We start from the raw sequence: 18,819 nt of genomic DNA on the forward strand, positions 1-18,819 counted from the left end.
ATAGTACGCAAGCAGGTGCAGAAGCTTGAACGATGGTGTTTTAAGCACATGCCTCATCACCGATAAAGTCCTCTTGCTTATGAACTTTGTAAATGATATGCCCATTCTGTGTGCCAGTCTGATTTAAAGTTGAAACTGCCACCATCTATTTTGAGTGTAGGAGATGCACGATATAAATTATTGTTGTACATGAAATAAAATATATTTCGTATAAAATTTGAATTAAATTTTAAATTTAATGGAGGTCTTACTAGTTTACAACCCTTTCTGAGTCGTCTGGGGTTTAGCATCTGTATATACATATGTTTTTTTTTTTTTTTTTAAGATGACTGGTAAGGGGATCTTAACCCCTGACTTGGTGTTGTCAGCACCACGCTCTCCCAAGTAAGCCAACCGGCCATCCCTATGTGGGATACGAACCCGTGGCCTTGGTGTTAGCACCACACTCTCTCAAGTGAGCCACGGGCTGGCCCCTGTATATACATATGTTTTAATGTACTGTGAGCTTGTGGAAGATCAGTTTTTAACTGGCTTTATAGTTAAAAACTCTAAAGTTGTGAGTAAGTGTTCTGAGGGAGAGGAAAGGAATTTGCATTCTTGAGTCCCTTTGTTATCTTAGCAATATTAGGGGAATTTTTTACATTTGTCCTCATTTCTGATGTTTTAAAAATCTGTGAGATTTATTTCGAAGTCTTCAAACTGCCCTCTGAAACACTGACAAATTAAAGCTCACATTATTGAAGGTTTTTGAACAGGTTAAAAAAGGAAATATGAATTATATATCAATAAAGCTGTTACTTTAAAAAACAAAGAAAATTTGAGGCAAAAAAGTGGATAAAATTTCAAAGAAATAGTAAGTTCCCCATCTGTGTCGGTGACATTTTCCTGGGCTGATGACTGTCACGTCCTAGGGGTTGTACAAAGTGGTTACGATTTTGGGCTCTGGTCCTGATGCCTTTCTGATTCATGGCACAAGAAACTGAGTTTGTTCAGTGAGTTCTGGGGTCAGAGTCAGGAGCTCACATGTACGTTGTGATAGACAGAATAAGCCCCCCCTCCCACCAAAAGATATCAGGTCATAAACCCTGGAACCTGAACATATTACCTTATATAGGAAAAGGATCTTTATAGAGGTGATTAAAATAAGCATCTTGAAATAAGGAGATTATTCTGGATTATCAAGGTGGGCCCTACATGACATCACATGCATCCTTGTAAGAGGGAGGCAGAAGGAAATTTTACTACATACACAGGATTTTACTACAGGAGGAGATGTGAAGATGGAGCAGAGAGAGATTTGAAGATGTGGCTACAAGCCAAGGAATGCTGACAGCCACCCAAAGCTGGACGAGGCACAGGGGCACAGGATGGATTCTCCCCTAGAGCCTCTGGAGGGTGCATGCCCCACTGACACCTTGATTTTGGCCCAGTGATACTGATTTTGGACTTTTGGCTTTCAGAACTATGAGAAAATAAATTTCTTTCATTTACCAACTTTGTGCTTCTTGTTACAGCAGCCACAGGAAACTAATATGACTGTCTACTCTAGTGACACACCAGGAGCTAAGTGGAAAAGATGGTAGCAGATGCTTTGATTGTCCTTCACTGAGCATTGGAATCCAATTGCCCTCGCTTCCCATCTGAGTTGGCCTTGTGATTTACTTGACTAACAGGATGTGGCAGAAGTGATGTTCTGGGACTTCTGAGGCTAGGTCAGAAGAAGCCTTGTCCATTCATCCTGGGTGTCTGGGGACACAGCGACCATGCTTCATGGAAGTCCAAGCATCCCCTTGGAGAGAAATTGGGGCCCCCAGCCTTTAGCCCCTGTTGTGCACTGGGCTGACCGCCAGCTGTATGAGTGAGTGGCCTTAGATTCATCAGACTACCTCAGCAGATGCCATTTGGAGGAGATAAGCCGTCCCTGCCAAGCCCTGCCAAAACTGGATTTGTGACCAAGATAAATAACCTACTAAGTTTTGGGGGTGGTTTGTTACATAACAAAGATAGCCAGAACAAGCTTTAAAACAAAGAATACTGATGTCCTGCACCCCCTCCCAAATCCTTCAATCTGATTTCATTGGCCTTGCCTGGGATTGGTACGTCTTTAAAGCACTCCCGGTGATTATCCAGGTTTGAGAACCTCTCAATCACAGGATAATTTTGCCATTCTCAATAAAGAATCTGGCAATAGTACAATTTTTATTTTTATTTTTATTTTTGAGGCTGGCCACAATTTTTTTTTAATGTATATGTTACTACCTTAGCCATTGAATGTTGGTGCGATACATTGTCAACTCTGCCAATACAATTAAACCAATTTTTTCAGTATATGACTTCTTAAGTCTTTAACATGCTGTTACCTGCCACAAATCTCCACAAGGGGGCTGTGGCATGCATTATTTTCCAAATTTATTAGATTACAGAACCTGAGACCATCACAACTAGTGCCCCAAGGGACTTGTTTTTGTAATTACACATACTGATGTCCTTTGTAGATCCTACAGTGCAGGGATGGCCAACACATAAGAAAAAAGTAACCCTTTTTTTTTTTTTTAAAGGGATTATGTCATGGATAGGTGGTGCCATAATTTTATTTTGGAGCCTGAGCTTATAACAAGGTTACCTAGGAAGTCATCTGCATACTAGTGGGACTCATATTTTGGTTTAGCGTTATCCAAATGGAACTTTCAGAGGTGTACTCTTGGCCTAGGCCTCCTACCTCTGCTTCCTTCCCAGGACTTACACATTTGTAGATGCCAGGACCAAGTCTGAAATGTTGTCAGAGGACTTTGGCCTTTACTTGTAGTGGGGAGATTAAGATGTCCTGTTGCTAATTATTTAGAGGAGTTATTCCCAGAAGAGCTGGAAAATGCCTAATTCAGGCCTCGCTGGGTAGATATCAGGCAAGGCCAAGTCTTAGGAGTTTTAAGTGAGTACCTTTGGTATCCAGGGTACCATCTGGTGACCCTAGCAGCCCCCTACCACTGCAGCAGGGCCACCAAGTTCATTTTGCAGTCTCTGAACTTCAATGACCTCAATGGATATTTGGGAAGCTTCAATGGATATCTGGGAAGCTACCAGATTTTCTTGTCTCCTCTTTCTTGGCTGGACTTTGCCAAATGTAATTAGTCCCCAGAACAAAAATCAAGACTTTCCAAATATCTATAGACTTGACTACTTCACAGCCACATATTGGCTGACACCTCCTCTGGCTAGGGTCGTTCCTAACGAGGATTCAAAAACAGCACTGCAGAATCTGTCCTTCAGAAGAAAAAACAAACAAAATCTGCTAACCCCTGACAATTTATTACCTAGAATGGCCCACAGCAAACTTCTGCTCAGTGATAAGTGTATTCTACCTGAAGACACTTATTCTTTGAGCTGGGATCTTCTGAATTTCACATTTTGGCTTCTTTTCTTTTCTTGGGGCAGGCCTTTGTCTCTTAATTTTTGTAAGCGCTCCATCCAGGATAGGGAGTCTCAATGGCAGAGCACTAGCCAGGGTTGAAGCTGGGAGTGTGGGTTGGAAGATCCTGACCCACAACTTCTAGTACGCAGGTGTGTAGCAGATGTTGTACCCTGTAGTTCTATAACTGAATTTATCAGCTCTCTCCTCCCCACTCCAACTTCTCAACAAAGACAGGCTTACTCCAAACCCTGCCATCCTTGAGTGATTGCAAAGAAATTTTTCTTGCATGTTTCCTGTTTACCTGATCACAGTGCCAGTCACCTCCTCACATCTAAGTTCAGGTGGCGTAGAAGTGAGCAGCTGACTTGTACTGATTTCCCTTCAGCTGCTCTAGTTGACGGTTGAACAATGGGAGGTGGCGATTTGAGCCTTCTGGACCTCGTCACCAAGGTCACTTCATTTGTCCCCTTGAGTCTCCCAACAGTTCTGTCAGTCCTGCACTTCATCCTTTTCCCTGTGTGGCCTCCCAGGTTACAGACTGTAAAAGAGGACTGCCATCGCCTCTGTAGTGTCAAGGAGACATTTGTAGGTCTTACCTGCCTATTCCCTTTCCCCTACACACGCTATGAGAATAACCGTGTAAACAGCATGACATGCAGACAACGTAGCTCTTTGGAACCAGGCTCACTCTGAGTTCCAATCCTGGTCACTTAACCTCTGGATGGCTCCATTTCTTTAATGCAAAATGGGGAATGAATAGTAAACCCCAAGCTGTGAGTCATTTTGAGCATGAAATGAAATATTACTATGAAGTGTTTAGAACGATGCCTGACATGTGGTAAGTGTTAGCTGTTTTTAGTACACAAACCAGGTTTTAGAGTGACATCCTTACATGAATTTAAGACAGCAACATGGCTGGGCCCACTCTGTCCTGACCAAGCCCTTTCTTTGCCACCTCAGGTGCTCAAATGTCTGTATGTGTCTCCACCTTACCATGAGCACCTGAGCTAATTCTGCAAGGACAAAATATACTAAAACCAAGAGAGAACAGCCAGGGACAGCTGAAGGTCACAGGACACTCCTGTGACATGGAGAACCTGTAGACAGGGAGAGGTGTGACCATTCTTGGCCAAATCTGCATCTACTACAGTTTGTTCTCCAAAGAACCTTTCAGCCAAGACGCCTCTTATTCCTGTCTCCTTTGCTCCCCTGATGACCTGGGCTGGGCAGTGAGACTTAGGAGGGTTTGGGAGGGTCCCCTGTTTATTTTTCTGTCCCCTTAAGCCTAGAATCATCTTAGTAGGCTTTCAGCATCCCCTCGCCTGAAACCCATATTGGCCCATCTAACTCATCAAAGTCATACAAGACTAAGGAACCCAGGGAAAAGGGACTCTTAATGACCTCTTTTTCTTGTTTTTCCCCTTCTCTACTTCTACCAGAGAACTCACCCCAGAATCTTTTGATGTTTAGGACCACCGTTAGGAAGGGAAGAGATCTGATGACAGACCCTGGAAACCCAGCTGAGCCAGGTGGGGTCTTCCCAGTAGCTCCATCTCATGCTGTGTCTGATTCACCCATACAGTGTCCTTTTTCCCTCTTCATCAGTTTGGTGCAGATCTGGTTCACTATTTCCTAATCCTAGAGAATTTTATATACATGTATATCATATGTACTTGGCACCTACAAGGACAGAGCATTATCACTGACACTACCACCGACTGATTTCTTCGTAAGGGATAGGCCTTTATACGCACTCTTCCATTGGTTCCTTACAACAACCTGATGGGAGAGATTTATAGTATTACTCCTGTTTTACAGGGATAAACCGAAATAACTCATTCATATCCTACTGTTAGTATTTGGAAAATCTGGGATTCAAACCCAAAATCTCTGCTTCTAAAGCCCACCGTGCTGCGCTGAGCAGGAGAGGATGTGGGGTCCCACGTCCCACACAAGTCACCCAAACCAGCTGCCAGGCCTTTGTATTCCCTCCAGTAAGATGCCATTTGAGAGGCTAGCTGTTTCGTTCAGTTGGTGAGAGCGTGCTGCTGAGAACACCAAGGTCCAGGGTCCCCTCCTTTTACCGGCCAGCTGCCAAAGGAAAAAAAAAAAATGTTATTTGATTCTCTGAGTCTCCAACTTATCAACCCCATCAAACACCATTTGCTTAGCAAGCCAGACCGCTCGCTGGCACACCCTGCCTTCCCACCTTGCACACACTGTGACCCGTCGTGGCCACTCAGCTTCCTCTGCCAGGTAATGCTGCAGAGGCCTACTAAATATATCTTGGTCCTCAGTAACTGATACATTACCCTCATGGAAATACTGGAAGCGGGAAGGGGTGGCAGTAGCCTCATTATGTGGCAGAGACAGCTCTGCCGAGTCAGCAAATGGTTCAACTCGGACTGGAGGCCTGGCTTGTTCCAGAACCTATTTCATGATGCCATCTCCCATGGAAATTACAAAAGTGTGGCTCATGATAGATCACATCCAAATATAAGCTGCCAGTAGACAGGGAGGAGTGTACTTCAGTGGGGCTACCTTGCCAAAGTGAGGACTTGTCACCTGGCCTAGTCCCACATGAATCCGGACAATGAGTGGTGACATCTCTGGACTCCCCAGATCCTGCAGGCCCTCCACCTCCCACCACCCCAACCCCTCCTCTCAGGAGGCACAGAAGAGACAGGTGAGAAGCTTGGTCTGAGGTCATCTCCTGGCTGGATTCTGCTTCGTGCCTTCTGCTTACTGATTTCCAAACCTTTTGCTGCTTAGACATTCTTCCTGGCCTTCGGCTTCTTGCTTTGACCTTGATTCAACTAAAAAGAGATATGAAAACCAAGTTCCTCCCAGTTTTCACAAGAAGCAGTGGGCTGTAGGAAATCTCTGACATCCAGACTGGCTTTAGATATCCATGCAGTGACGTATACTAAAGTCAGATGTTTTTGATTAATTCTACTTTTAATTCCCCTCTTAAGAAGCACAAGCAGTTTCTTGTTCTGGCTGCTGTTGCTGCCTTTTTTTTTTTTTTGCCTGGCTGGTATGGGGATCCAAACCCATGACCTTGGTGCTATAAGGCTGCTCTCTAAACCACTGAGCTAACCGGCTAGCCTGCTGTTGCTTCTTTATAAAATAAAACAATGAACAGAAACTTGTGAGCTGCTGATGTAACCTTCCAGTTGGTTTCCCCCACCTGTGAGTAGCTTCCCCTTCTTGGCAGTGCACTGAGCAATTTTTATTATGTGGGTTGAGTTTTATCTAGACATTGGAACACTGAAATGTTCTAATTTTCTTCTGAAGGTAAACATACTTTCAGACTGCTGCCTTGGTGATTGATTCACTCTATCAAGATTAATGTTACTGTTCGAAAATGTCAGGGAACTGTTGATACATGTTCACTGTGAACATTCGACGCTGCCTCCCATAAGAAAGTCATTTCAGCTAGGAAAGTGGTGATTACCTATGGCACAGCAGTCTCTTCATAAAGGCAGAAGTGAACATTCAGCTTGTATTTTGCAGTTGCCGACATTTTGCCTGTGATAGTAGGTCTCACTTGGTACTTACCCTGTGCCCAAGGTGGTTCCTTCCCTTGGTAAACCAGGAGAAGGTCACCAGGTAGCCTGGTGTCTGAGGTTACTGGTGCTGGGAGATGCCATTGGAGACAGAAGGCATCCCCCTCCAGCTCTGGTCCTGAAGCTCAGCCCCCTCCCCACAAGTGGGAAAGGTCTTTCCAAGTAAAAGAGAATTGGAGCAAAGAAGCAAAGGTGGGGTAAGACGTGCATCCTTTAGGGCTCCTGTCATCTGGGAAACATCTCACAGGCCTGCCATCCTCGCCGACCATTGCAAATAAATGGTATCGGTTCCCTTCCCCAAGTGGGATATATCAAGCGTTCTGTCCTTTTCATTCCCATAAATTCTGAAGCCCTGGAACATAGTTTGATAATCCCCTGCAGCCCACTTTAAATACCAGGGAATGCAACTGGACTCTGTCCCAGAGTTTTGAGTGGCTTCCAAGAGCATTTCCTAGAGAAGGTGCTTATTTGCTAGTGGAAAGTTCTCAGATCCAAGATGACTTAAAAGATACTGGGTCCAGGAGAGAGACATCCCTCTTTCTTCCTCCCCGTCCCAAGGTGCCTCCTTAAAGCCATCCGGGGAAGATGAGAAATACCAACAAAGGCACTAGACACGAAAGGGTCTCCAGTGATCCCAGAGAGGAAGGGTGTCGGGAAGCTGTCCCATCCCAGTATGTGCTTGGTTTTAGTGTCACTTCTCCACTGTGCTCCTCACAGCAGGCTCCATCTGAGGCATGATTACTTAAATACCAATTCCTGCATCCCACCCGCTACCACCAATCTCTGTACTTGAATTCTTTTTTTTTTTAATCTTGTTACACTTCTACAAAGTAAATGTGACCTTTTTAGGTGGGCAGGCTGTCACGGTAGTAACTTCTGACCCGTGTGGGTGACCGTCTGGTGGAGCATAGGTGAGAACGAGTGTGTCTTGGCCCTCAGACCCCAGCCCACTGTGCTCACATGTGATAGAGACAAATGCTGGCTGGGAGCATGTTTTCTCCCTGCATGAATGTATGTGTCTCCCTCGATATTAGAAATGTGAGTTCTTGACTGAGCCAGTGAAGCCTCAGTATCAGCTACCTCCTAGACCCGGGCAAAGGGAACTTAGAAGAGAGCAGATGGCTACTTCTACCAATTTCTTTCTCTCGCATGACTCCCTTTCCTCCCTGCCCCCCCCCCCCCCCCCCCCCCGCCAATATCAACTCTTTAGCTGCTCTTTATTCACCTGCTTCGTAGGATATGATTTTCATCCATGCAAATGGAAGAGACACTGTAATGAGAGAGACCAACCAAACTAATAATTTCATGGCACTGTAAAAACAAAACAAAAAACACCCTAAGACGCTGACCTGGTCAAGAGACCGCCCTGCAGAAAGACAACCTTGATGTCCAAAGGAAGGTGTAGATTTTTTGACACTAATATCTGTATGTTTCTGTCCCTGCAGCCTTAGGAAAATCCAAAGGTACAGTATCCTCTGGTAGCTACAAGGCCATGTTCAGTCTCTTAAAGTAAGCAAGCTATGTCGTAGTGAGCTCTTTGAGAGGGTGAATGTGCCGTGTTTGGTTGCTTGGCCAACTTACTTGAAGCTGTGTGCCCATCATTAAAATAGAATGGAGCCTGGAGAGACAGTAGGCATGAGTGGCCCCTTCCCTGCTGTGTAGACAGGTGTGGCCTGCAGAGGTTGCCACGTGGCTGGAGTCCCTGGCAGTGGTGGATCTGGGGCTAGACCTAAGGTACAAAAAGAAGGATATATGTTTAGATGTCTCCTGCTGGTCGGTTCCCTGTTCTGGTCTGATGCTGCCTGGTCCCTGTCCTGCCTACTTCCATCTCTGAGTGTCCCCCACCCCCCAGTCTGGCCCCATTCTGCTCTGAGGGACGCTTGGATTCCACACCCTGGGAGCTTGTCGGGCCATTATCCTAAGGCCAGCTGGCTTTGGCACAGGGTTGCGGCACAGCTTGTTGGCTCCGAGCTGCTCCCTGCCGCGGGGACAGGGCCGCCGGTGCCAAACCTCGGCTGCCCAGGGCTGCGTCTCGGCGGTCCCCAGCGGGCCCCCCGCAGCCCGGGCGCTTGGAGCAGCGCTGGCCGCGTCCCCCCAGCGGAGCGCGGCGCTTCTGGGCCGGGGGGTGCTACGACTGCGCTGCTCTTCTCCTAACGCGGACCCGCTTGAATGCTCCGCTTCGTGGGGGAGGGAGCCTGTCGCCTGTCCCCCGTGGCTAAGCAGGTGTCTTTGTGTCCCTCGCCAGCATGGGTGTGAGGGTCATGGACACATCGTGGGTGGCTCGAAGAGGCTCCTCGGCCGGTCGGAAAGCGTCCTGCGCGCCGCCCGCCGTGCACCCGCCTGCGCCGCCCGCGGAGCTCGCTACGCCACTGCCGTCGCCGCTGTCGCTGCCAGAGCAGCCCCCGGACAGCCCCGCCGCCGCCGCAGCGCCCCCTGCCGGCCTTGGCCTGCAGCCCCCCTGCGCCGAGCGGACCAGGTAAGCGCCGCCACTGCCGCAGGGCCGCTTTGCCTCTGGGTTCGGTGGTCCCACCCGCGCCCCCAGTTCTAAACATTCATGTGTGGCTTTCTGTGTCACGCTGGCATCAAAGAAGTCACCCTCAGCTCCCTGGATTATCATGGAAGTCCGGGCTTTCCCACAGTAGCATCCCCAAGCATCTAGACGGTGGCAGCTTGCTCAAGCGGAGTCAAGAATTTTAAGTTTCCCCAACTCTCCATTTCCCCTTTCTGTGCCTTTGTAATTACCCTATTTTGAAATGTAGAATTTCAGTGTTTCTTCCTTCTCCTCTACCTTTAGGTGTGTAGTGGCTATTTTTGCTGCTAAAATGGGTGCAAATCAGGAAAGGAGAGGAGGTGACATAGAGTGGGCCGGTGACCTTTGCAGCATGGTACATGTTCTGTTTGCACTTCTTTAAGGGAATAAAAAAGAGACGCGTTTATTGCATTGCTAGTTTGGTGAACATTAACTGAGAACTTCCTCTGTCAAAAGATGAAAAGAGACAATCACTACCCTCAAGGAGTTCACATTCCAGTGAGCAAACAGCAGTGACAAATAATGACAGTGCTCAGTTATGCATGCTCAGGGTGGCTGGGAAGGTGAGGGCACCTGGCGCTTCCTTGAAAGAGGCGTGGTCAGAGGAGGGGGATTCTGCAAGTGGAAACTGCACCGTGAAACAACGTCAGTGTTTGTTTTTATCTGTTCTCAAACAGCAATTCAGAAAAATAGATATGCTGCTTCAAATGACATACTGCTGTGCCTCCTGTTAGGGGACAAGGCAAGCCTTCGTGGCCGCTGTGGTAAAAATTTGGAGACTTTGGGAAGCTGAATTTTCTAACCCCAATTCTTCCTCAGACACACACACATACCCCAGTTGCTGAAATGAGGGGACGGCAGCCTTTTTTTTTTCTTTATTGAGTAGAAGGTATTTTCACGATGAAGGGGACCATCTTAGAGTTTGGGAGGGTGACTAGACACTGGGTGTGCTGAGGTTGCTGCTGATGGCTCCAACTCAGAGAGGACACCTGGTCCTGGCTGTGTACCTGCTGGGCTTCAGGTCAACTCAAGAGATGCAGAAGAGGGCAGAGCGTGCACTGGAGAAGTGAGGAAAAGGACATGTGACCAGGACATTGGCCGGGACGGTTTCCTTTTAGTACATTCACCAGCTTCATCTGGATTTCCTTTCTTATAAGAGAGACTCAGTGCATGTGGTATTTGGCATACAAATGTTTCTAAAAAATGCTCCTTGATGATGGATTCCCTCCGGGCTCTGAAGGCATTCCAGAACGTTATGGATGGATGGCCTTGCAGAGTCACTTGTGGGTAGGGAATGTCCGTCCCCCACTGGTTCAAATTATTTAAAAGATCAGTCACGTTGCTGAAGGGCCATACCTCATCCTTTCCCTTTCCTTGGGTTGAGTGGTTCTGTAGCTTTTCTTTGCGAGTTAGTGTTTCTATTTGTCATACGCTGTTCTCTTTTTCTCTCCCCACACGGACTCCTCCCAATACAAACGGGTCTTCCATTGTTTTTGTGTGTTGTTTCTGTTTTCTGGACATTGGCAGCACAGGTGATGTTGCCTCCGGTGGCTGGATTTCTGTTATGGCTCCCCTTCCTGAGCACTGCAGGCCCTCCCTCCCTGGGCCCTTGCCTCAGCTCCTTCCCTTCCAGGCCTGACAGCTCAGTCCAGCCAGACTCAGTCTCTGTATCCCACTCAGCTGCATGCTATTAGCACTAACCACAACCTCTGCTTCCCGCCCTTGGCAGCCAGCTCACTGACTGAGCTGCATCACCACAACTCACCTGTCCTCAAATGTGCCTTAACTGTGCCTCATTCATCTAGTACTCTGCATAACCACACTACAGCACACCTCTCTCCTTTGGGTCAGCTGCACTTGTTCTGCAGAGAGGGGATCCAGCTAAGCAGGTGAACACGTGTTTCTGTGCCGGAGAAAATGTGCAGGTGGAGGGAAGAGGAGGAAGAGCTCATCTCTGGATTCCTTGGACAGATAGATTTCTTGTCTATCCAAAGGACGGAAGAAGAGTCTGTTGCCCCACAGGCAATTTTTTGCCTTGCTTGTTTTGTGTTTTTTCTTGTTTTAAATTTTTTTTTTTTTACCTTCCCCTTGCTGGTGGCAGAGAGAAGGTGGAAGGGTAGATAGAAAGTTGGCATTAATTCCTGGGTGCCTGGTAACTTTGAGCCTGGGAAGAATGAAAGATAAGTCCTTGTTCAGCCTGCATGAGGCAAGGGTGAATTTCTGTTTTTGTCTTTTCTTAATAAAATGGAGGAAGGACTTGTTGCGATAAAATGGCATTTTCCCCTTGGGTATTTCCCAAGGGGTAGTGAAAACTCATCCTGAGAGGGAGAGTGTGTGCTGCTACCTTGAATGAGGTCTTTCTTTTACTCTTTCCCTTGGGGAAAGCTGCTTGTACTTTGATGTTTGCTGTTCCAGCCCAATTCCCTACTCCCAGCCTTTCTCACCAGACCCCAGTGGGCATGAGTCGTATATTTCTGTTGGTATTTCCTCCAAATTAATATTTGGAGTTTCTAGGGAAAAAATAGGCTGTGGCTGCTTTTGTGGGAGAAGAAACAGCCACTGCAAAGGCTTTAGGCTCCCAGACTTTCCACGCCCCACCTAAGGGCCTCAGAATCCAGGTAGGTTCAAGCAAGGATGACAGATTCCCAATTCCAGGGCATCTCTCCTGATTCACCAGGGGCTACCTGGAGTATTTTGTTGGAAAGGAGTGAGAACACCTGGAGAGGAAACATGGAGATCAGGTGGTGGTATCTACCATGGACGGTGTGTTGGGGGCTGGGAGGGCGTGAAGATCTGCTGCGTATTTGCCATCCCTGATCTGTGGCATCGGGTTGAGGAGGGTGTCTTCTAACATGTACTTCATCCTTAGGAGAAGGCCTGGGGAAGAGCCTAGCAATGAAGATGATCCTGTTTAGGACCTGGTGACCTAGGGCATCTCGGTGTCAATTTGAGTGATGCTAGAGGCCAGTTCCTCACTGCCACTGACCCTCACCCCTGTGAGCCTGGAGGACTGGGACTTGGACTGCCTCACATTCAGGAGCACGTCTGCTGGGACCTGTTACTGAGTTTGAGGATGGGCCCCAGAATTCATCCTCTGCTGGGGGGTGTGATAGAGCCTTCAGGAAAACAGCTGGAGAGCTGTGACCACCAGCTTGGCAGCGTGAGCCTGCATCAGCAGCCCTTGTTGGGCACACTGACCCTAAGAAATCCTCTTGGCTCTGCTATGCTGTGGATATAGAACGGAAAAGAACACTTTGGTGTTCTAGTTGCAGAATGTTCTAGAATTCTCGTGTTGATGACAGGATGGGTATGCTCAGGGGGGCCTGCCTCACGTTGCTTATGGCCTCCTTGAGGAGAGGGTGCAGAAGTGTGATCAGGAAGCTGGCAGTGAGTGCCAGGTGCCACAGACTTGTTGAATCCAGGCCATTAGAGCTTCAGGAAGGGACAGTCACCACATGGGACACCTTTGAAGGCTTGAAGAAGGGACTGAGACAGAACAGAGCTGGGGCAGACTTGAGTGGGGCCCAGAAGAACACGTAGGCTTGCAGTCAGCAAGGCTGGTGCTGGAGTGTACTTGACTTCAGGGGTTCTCTTTTGTCCTGTGTGCTTGTGTTTCAGCACGTCTAAAAGCAAGGAGCTTTCTCCAGGGTCTGGGCAGAAAGGAAGTCCAGGATCCAGCCAGGGGACAGCCTGTGCAGGGACACAGCCAGGGATGCAACCGGGCACCAGCCCCAGCCAGTCACCTGCAGACCAGAGTCCTCACACCCTCCGGAAAGGTATGTCCCCTCTTCCCTTCTCATCAGTCTCAGGCCAGAGGTGGCTGTTGCATTCCTGAAGCCTCATGTCCCTTGATTAGCATGGATATTAAGAGATCATGTGGTTTAGTGAACAACTTCCAGTGTAGGCATCAGAGCTTTTGACGTTAACCAACCCAAAGAGGGATCATTTCACCATTATGTCTCGGTTTACTCATTCGAAAAGTAAGCTTTTTAGGGGCATGTATAGGACAATGCTTCCCGTACACCCAGTGTATCCACGAGTGCAGAAATCACTGTCCAGGATGACATGTGTCTTCAGTGGACCTGGCAGGCTCTGCCTTCATCGTTTGAAAAGCTCAGACTCAGGAGTTAGGGTGTGTGGCCCAGAAGAAACTGCATCTTGAAGGTTGAGCAGAAGTTGGGCCAAAGCAGGAGTGGTGGGATTTTAGCATTCCAGGGCTTTTCTCCAGCACCAACAGGTTTCCCTGTGGTCTGGGTACTGTAGTTCTGTGCCATGTCTTTGTTTCTGAGTCCTTTAACCTCCCCCAGCCCTGCAAGGCTGGGTGATGGCTCTGCCATTGTTTTGTCCCATGGGAACATCAGGCTCCTGTTGCAGTCAATCAGCTTCCTAGTGCCATTGAAGGGTTGACACTTTTAGTTTTTCCAGCACATCGGACCTATGCAGGGAATGTAACCTAGAATGACTTGGGTCTCTTTCCCAAGTGGCATTCAATAGCTCAGAGATGTCTTTGGGAAGGTATAACTCTCTTCTTTATTCCCCATCATTGCCCCCAGGTGGCACACTGAGGTCTTTTTTTTGTTGGACCCTCAATATTTTGAAAGTGTGCCTTTAATTTATCAGCATGGCCCAGTCCTGTTGCCACCCAGGAGTGGTCAGTGTCATCACAGACTTGGAGATGTCACTGCGACCTCCCTCTTCCAGCTCGTGGGTGAGAGGATATGGTCCAGCACTGGTGCCGAGGGCTTCCGCGTGCTCCTCATCTGGTGGACTGACTCTTGCACCTGCCACCCTGGGCTGCAGTAGCAGCTCTGGGAACGCCCACTCTGTACTCAGGAAGTAGAGTTGAAAAGTGAAATTGAAAATTTAAGTGTTTTTATTGTACGTCATGAGTATATGGTGCTTTACATACATGTTCCCACTTTATTATCACAGCCCTGTGGAGAAAATATTATTCTTCCCACTGTATAGAAGAGGTTTGAATGAATTGCCCCATGGCATACAGCCAGTAAGTGGAGAATAGAAATTTGAGCCCAAGTTGGTAGGACTCTGAAGAGCGTGTCCTGTTCTTGTCCACACTGCAGACTGGATAAGCCAGGAAACACGAGGTATCATTAGAAGAGATTTTGTTCTTCTGGGGAGAAGGGGAGGAAGGAAGGGTCTCTGATGCCTCCCCGATGACTTGAAAAGAGAGTTTACTCTAGAATCAGTGCCACCAACAGCCAGCCCTCACTTAATTCTCCCAGATCAGTGATCACTCTCAGATCTCCTCGATGTTTGAACCTGTCGTCTTCGCAAGTTCATGTTCAATTAGAGGTATAGCGTGTTTGCCAACCTTCAGAGCGATTAGTGGAAAGAGGAATGTGAAAGTGATGCAGAGGAGGTTGGGGCGATGATGTGCTGTGAACAAGGTAGTTGATCGTCACACCCAAGGGTGCAGTTCTTGAAAGAAAATATGAACAAAGAAGAAACCTTGGCGACGGGGATGCAGGACGGAGGCAGGGAACGAGAAGGGATGAGGTATGAGGCTTCCGTGGCTGGAGGATTGGGTCACACGTCACTGTGCTGGGAGCCAGAAGCCTCTGGGCAGGTTCATCTGAAAGTCAGTTTCCTTCTGATCTCAAATACTTGTCAGGGCTCTGCTGCAGCAGACTGAACTTGAATCCTCCTCCATTCAACCCGGTCTCACTGGCTTACTCTTCCTCGGGGTGTAGCATGACACCTCTCACGACTGGGGAGCCAGCCGCTGCCCGCGGATGGGGAATTGGTTCTCCGGTTTGGCTGGGTTGTGTGTGTGTAGAGCGTGGCAGGAATCCAGGAAAGAGGAGAAATTAGTTAACAGATGGAAAGAGATGAAAACTTGCAGTTCTAGGTGAATTTTTAAAAATCGTATGGGCTGCTGTCAGTGCGGCACGAGGTGTGGGTGGTGACAGGAGGAGGGGTGGCCGCTCTGAACGGTGAGGGCTGTGCAAACAGTGCATGCAGTGGGCTTCATTTAACAACCTTGTGTTTTATTGTTGTGTTTTCCTTTTTAGTTTCAAAGAAGCTGGCACCAATTCCACCCAAGGTCCCCTTTGGCCAGCCAGGGGCTATGACTGACCAGTCCTCCAGCCAGCCGTCCCCCGTCAGCCTGTCACCTACCCCGCCGAGCACCCCGTCACCCTATGGACTGAGCTACCCTCAGGGGTACTCCTTGGCCTCGGGCCAGCTCTCCCCGGCTGCCGCTCCCCCCCTGGCTGCTCCTTCCGTCTTCACAAGCACTTTAACCAAATCGAGGCCCACTCCTAAGCCCCGACAGAGACCCACTCTGCCACCTCCTCAGCCTCCCACAGTAAACCTCGCGGCCTCTAGTCCACAGTCCACGGAGCACCCCCTGCTAGATGGCATGTCCCCTGGGGAAAGCATGTCCACAGGTAACCAAGCCACAAGCTCCCTCTGATTTTTCTATGAACCATAGCGGAATCTGCCTAGGGGAGGGGTTGTTAACGTCACTACCAAATAACAGATTCCTGTTTGCTGTGAGATGGTTGTGCTGGTGCCATGGGTAGCTTATGAGATGATCTTAGAAGCTCACCCATGGAAAGCAGCCCTGGAGTCAAGTTTTCCTGCAGAAAGCCTGCTTATGGGATTTCTCCCGATCTAAGCCCACCAGCCCACGGTTCTGTTTCTGCTCTTAAATTGCGGGGGAGGGGCTTAAGCACCCCAAATCCTTTAGAGTGGGGCTTCAGGAGAGACTGGAAGCTGGTTATGATCGCAGAACAGCTGGCATCAAAACTCAGGTGAGGTATTTGAGGTTTACCCTGAATAGAGCCCAAGCAGCTAAACAGTTATAAATGCTTATGGGGGAACAGGGGCTAAGAGCCAAACATATTTTTTCTTTTTAGTCAAATAAACATTGTTAGAAAAAAATATTTCTGGATATACATTTAGAGGGATCAGTTTCAGAAAAGACACATGCCACCCCCTCCTAGCACCATTCCATGAGGAGCTAATTGGACACACCCACAACTACTTTAGTTTTGCTTTAAATGTAAAAACAAAGATGGAGCTGTCTTCCTCCAGAAGGATGTGTAAGCATGAAATCACAAACACTTCACATTTAGCAAACACCATTTATTGGTTGGAAGAAACTAGAAACATTTTTGAAATGTCTCCTTAGACACTTTGACCACATAAGATTATAACATCAGGGGCATATTGATAGTGGCTACTAAAGCCATTTGAGCTTTTTCCTTGTTTGGGGAGACAGGCGGAGTGTTGGGCAGTGTCTTAGAGTAGAGCCAACCCATCTCCCCATCTCACCACATGGCAGAGAGCCCGAGTCCTGGTAGTGCGAGGTGCGGTAACACAGACACACACACAATCAATGAACAGTGCTGTCCTGGGTACTAAGGTGCATGGTATCCCTCACGGATACTGTGTTTTTTCCCCATCCTTGTCCAAAAGGGTGATTTTTTTCCCTTGATTAGGTGGAAGTGATCTGTTCTCTGCTGCCCATGAAAAATCTAGTCAAGTTTGCAAGTATTTGTGATGGGTCAGGAGATTTAAATATTATGGGGAAGAGCCATCTGGCGATCTGGCTTCTTTATTTTGGGATGTGATTAATGTTGAATGTGCAGCTGCCATTATCTACCCTGAGGCTTATAAAAAATGAAGGAAGTTTCTCCCTGAAAAGTGACAGTGAGGGCTTCTTACCTCCCGGTAATTCTCCTGATTGGACGGGCCCACTGCCCTGGGGGAAGGCCACGCCTGCCCAGGAGCTCAAGGTCACCCGAGTCAGCTCATGGGGGCAACTCCTCCCAATGGGCCATGTCTGCCGACTTTTCCAGCCACCCCAAAGAACGGACACAAGGTAGTGTTTGTACTGTGAGCAGTGAATGAGCAGAGGATGTCATGCAGGGGAAAGAAAAAAGCAGAATGAGAGGACAAATCTGGGGGCAAAAGTGGGCAATGGGACCTGCCCACAGGGCTCTACGAGAAAGGGAAGGCGTGGCCTTCTGTGGCATAGGCGCGAAGTCCACTGACCTTCAGGGTAACACCCTCCCCCTGCCTTTCGGCCCGTGTTGTTCTAAAGCCCTTTAGGCAGCAGACTTGTTTTGTCCCATATATACAGGCCTCACGCCAATGTAGAATCTGTTGTGATGTGGTGTGGCCCACCTGGGACCGTGACACTTCCTGTAGTGTTTTCATTACGTTCGTGTTTTGTTGTTTATTCCTCTCTCCGAATGCTGTCATTGTGTTCTTGCAGCTGTGTGACATGAGGGACGCAGTTTTGGATACGTGTGAGGGGGATTTTCAGGGTAAGCTGGCCCCAGCCTCGCCCCTCTCCACGTCCCCTAGCCAGCCAGGCCAGCTGCCCGCGCCCACTGCCCGCTCTCTGCATGTGGCCCAGACCAACCGCATGACCGCTTCACTCTTACCAGCCTTCCCCGGCCTCGGCAGGAATGATCTGACCCGTGAGCTCATTTGGCTTTTTGGGATCGCTGGCCTTTTGTTTTCTTTCTTTTCGTTAGAAGGAGCTGGTGGATAAAAACAGCAGACTTTTTTCCCACCTTCCCGCTCACTGGAATCACCTAGTTTGGAGGGGGAACAGATCTGTTCTTCATGTGATATACCTGCTGGAGACCTTTGTGCCCAGTGCCTTGGGGAACAGTCACCTACACCTTTGTTTAGGAAGGTGCCCCGATGGGAGGACACCCCCAATGCAGCCCAGCAAAGGGTCCACCACCCTGGCCTGGACCTTGTTCTCTGATACCGTGGGTTCGCACCTGCACAACTCCACTTTCAGATGTAAATTCTAATGTCCGCCTTCCTCCCTGAAGAGTCCGCAGTGTTAGCTCTCACCCTGAGCTCCCCCTGCTTCCATCCCTGGTGTCTATGGCCAGCCAGGTTCCTTCTATCCAACTCAAACATTTTGGGGGCATTTATATCAGTATCTGCCCGGTCTCCTCCTATAAAGGAGTAGATGCTCAAAACCCAAACCGAAGCATGAAGCTGAAGGCAGCCAGAAGGAAAGAGGTGTACCTGCCTCAGTAAGAAGGGGTGGCCGGAGGAGAGCAGCGTCTGCCCCCTTTTGGCCTGTGGTCCTGGAGAGACGAGCGAGGCACAGGGCCGTCTGGTGCTCAGACTGGTCTCCTAACAGACACTTTCAAGCAGCCTTGAAAGGAGAAATCACACTCCCCTTTCCCAAGAATGCTGGTGAGGGCCCCCCTTCCCTAAATCCTGCTCCCTTGATAAGTGCTCTTCTCCACAGGGGCCTCTTTCAGGGAACAGCAGCTCCCTGTCACGTGCCTGCTCTGGGCTGCAGTCTTTCA

The 18,819-nt window shown here is 48.5% G+C and overlaps 1 protein-coding gene across 4 annotated transcripts in view; it reads left to right on the plus strand.

Moving 5' to 3' along the window:
* The window catches only part of ARHGAP44 (Rho GTPase activating protein 44), a 171,424-nt gene that overhangs the window by 149,599 nt on the left and 3,006 nt on the right, over positions 1 to 18,819 (plus strand). The window contains exons 17-21 of one of the 4 annotated variants that reach the window (XM_063112887.1): positions 8,424 to 8,441; positions 9,224 to 9,454; positions 13,127 to 13,284; positions 15,541 to 15,918; positions 17,754 to 17,805. In XM_063112887.1, the coding sequence (XP_062968957.1) occupies positions 8,424 to 8,441; positions 9,224 to 9,454; positions 13,127 to 13,284; positions 15,541 to 15,918; positions 17,754 to 17,761 (793 nt within the window). In that variant the 3' untranslated portion in view covers positions 17,762 to 17,805. The remainder of the gene's footprint in view (positions 1 to 8,423; positions 8,442 to 9,223; positions 9,455 to 13,126; positions 13,285 to 15,540; positions 15,919 to 17,753; positions 17,806 to 18,819) is intronic. The other 3 variants (XM_063112890.1, XM_063112888.1, XM_063112889.1) reach the window with 3 other exon arrangements.

Source organism: Cynocephalus volans, chromosome 10 (assembly GCF_027409185.1).
Source record: "Cynocephalus volans isolate mCynVol1 chromosome 10, mCynVol1.pri, whole genome shotgun sequence".
NCBI classification, from domain to species: domain Eukaryota; kingdom Metazoa; phylum Chordata; class Mammalia; order Dermoptera; family Cynocephalidae; genus Cynocephalus; species Cynocephalus volans.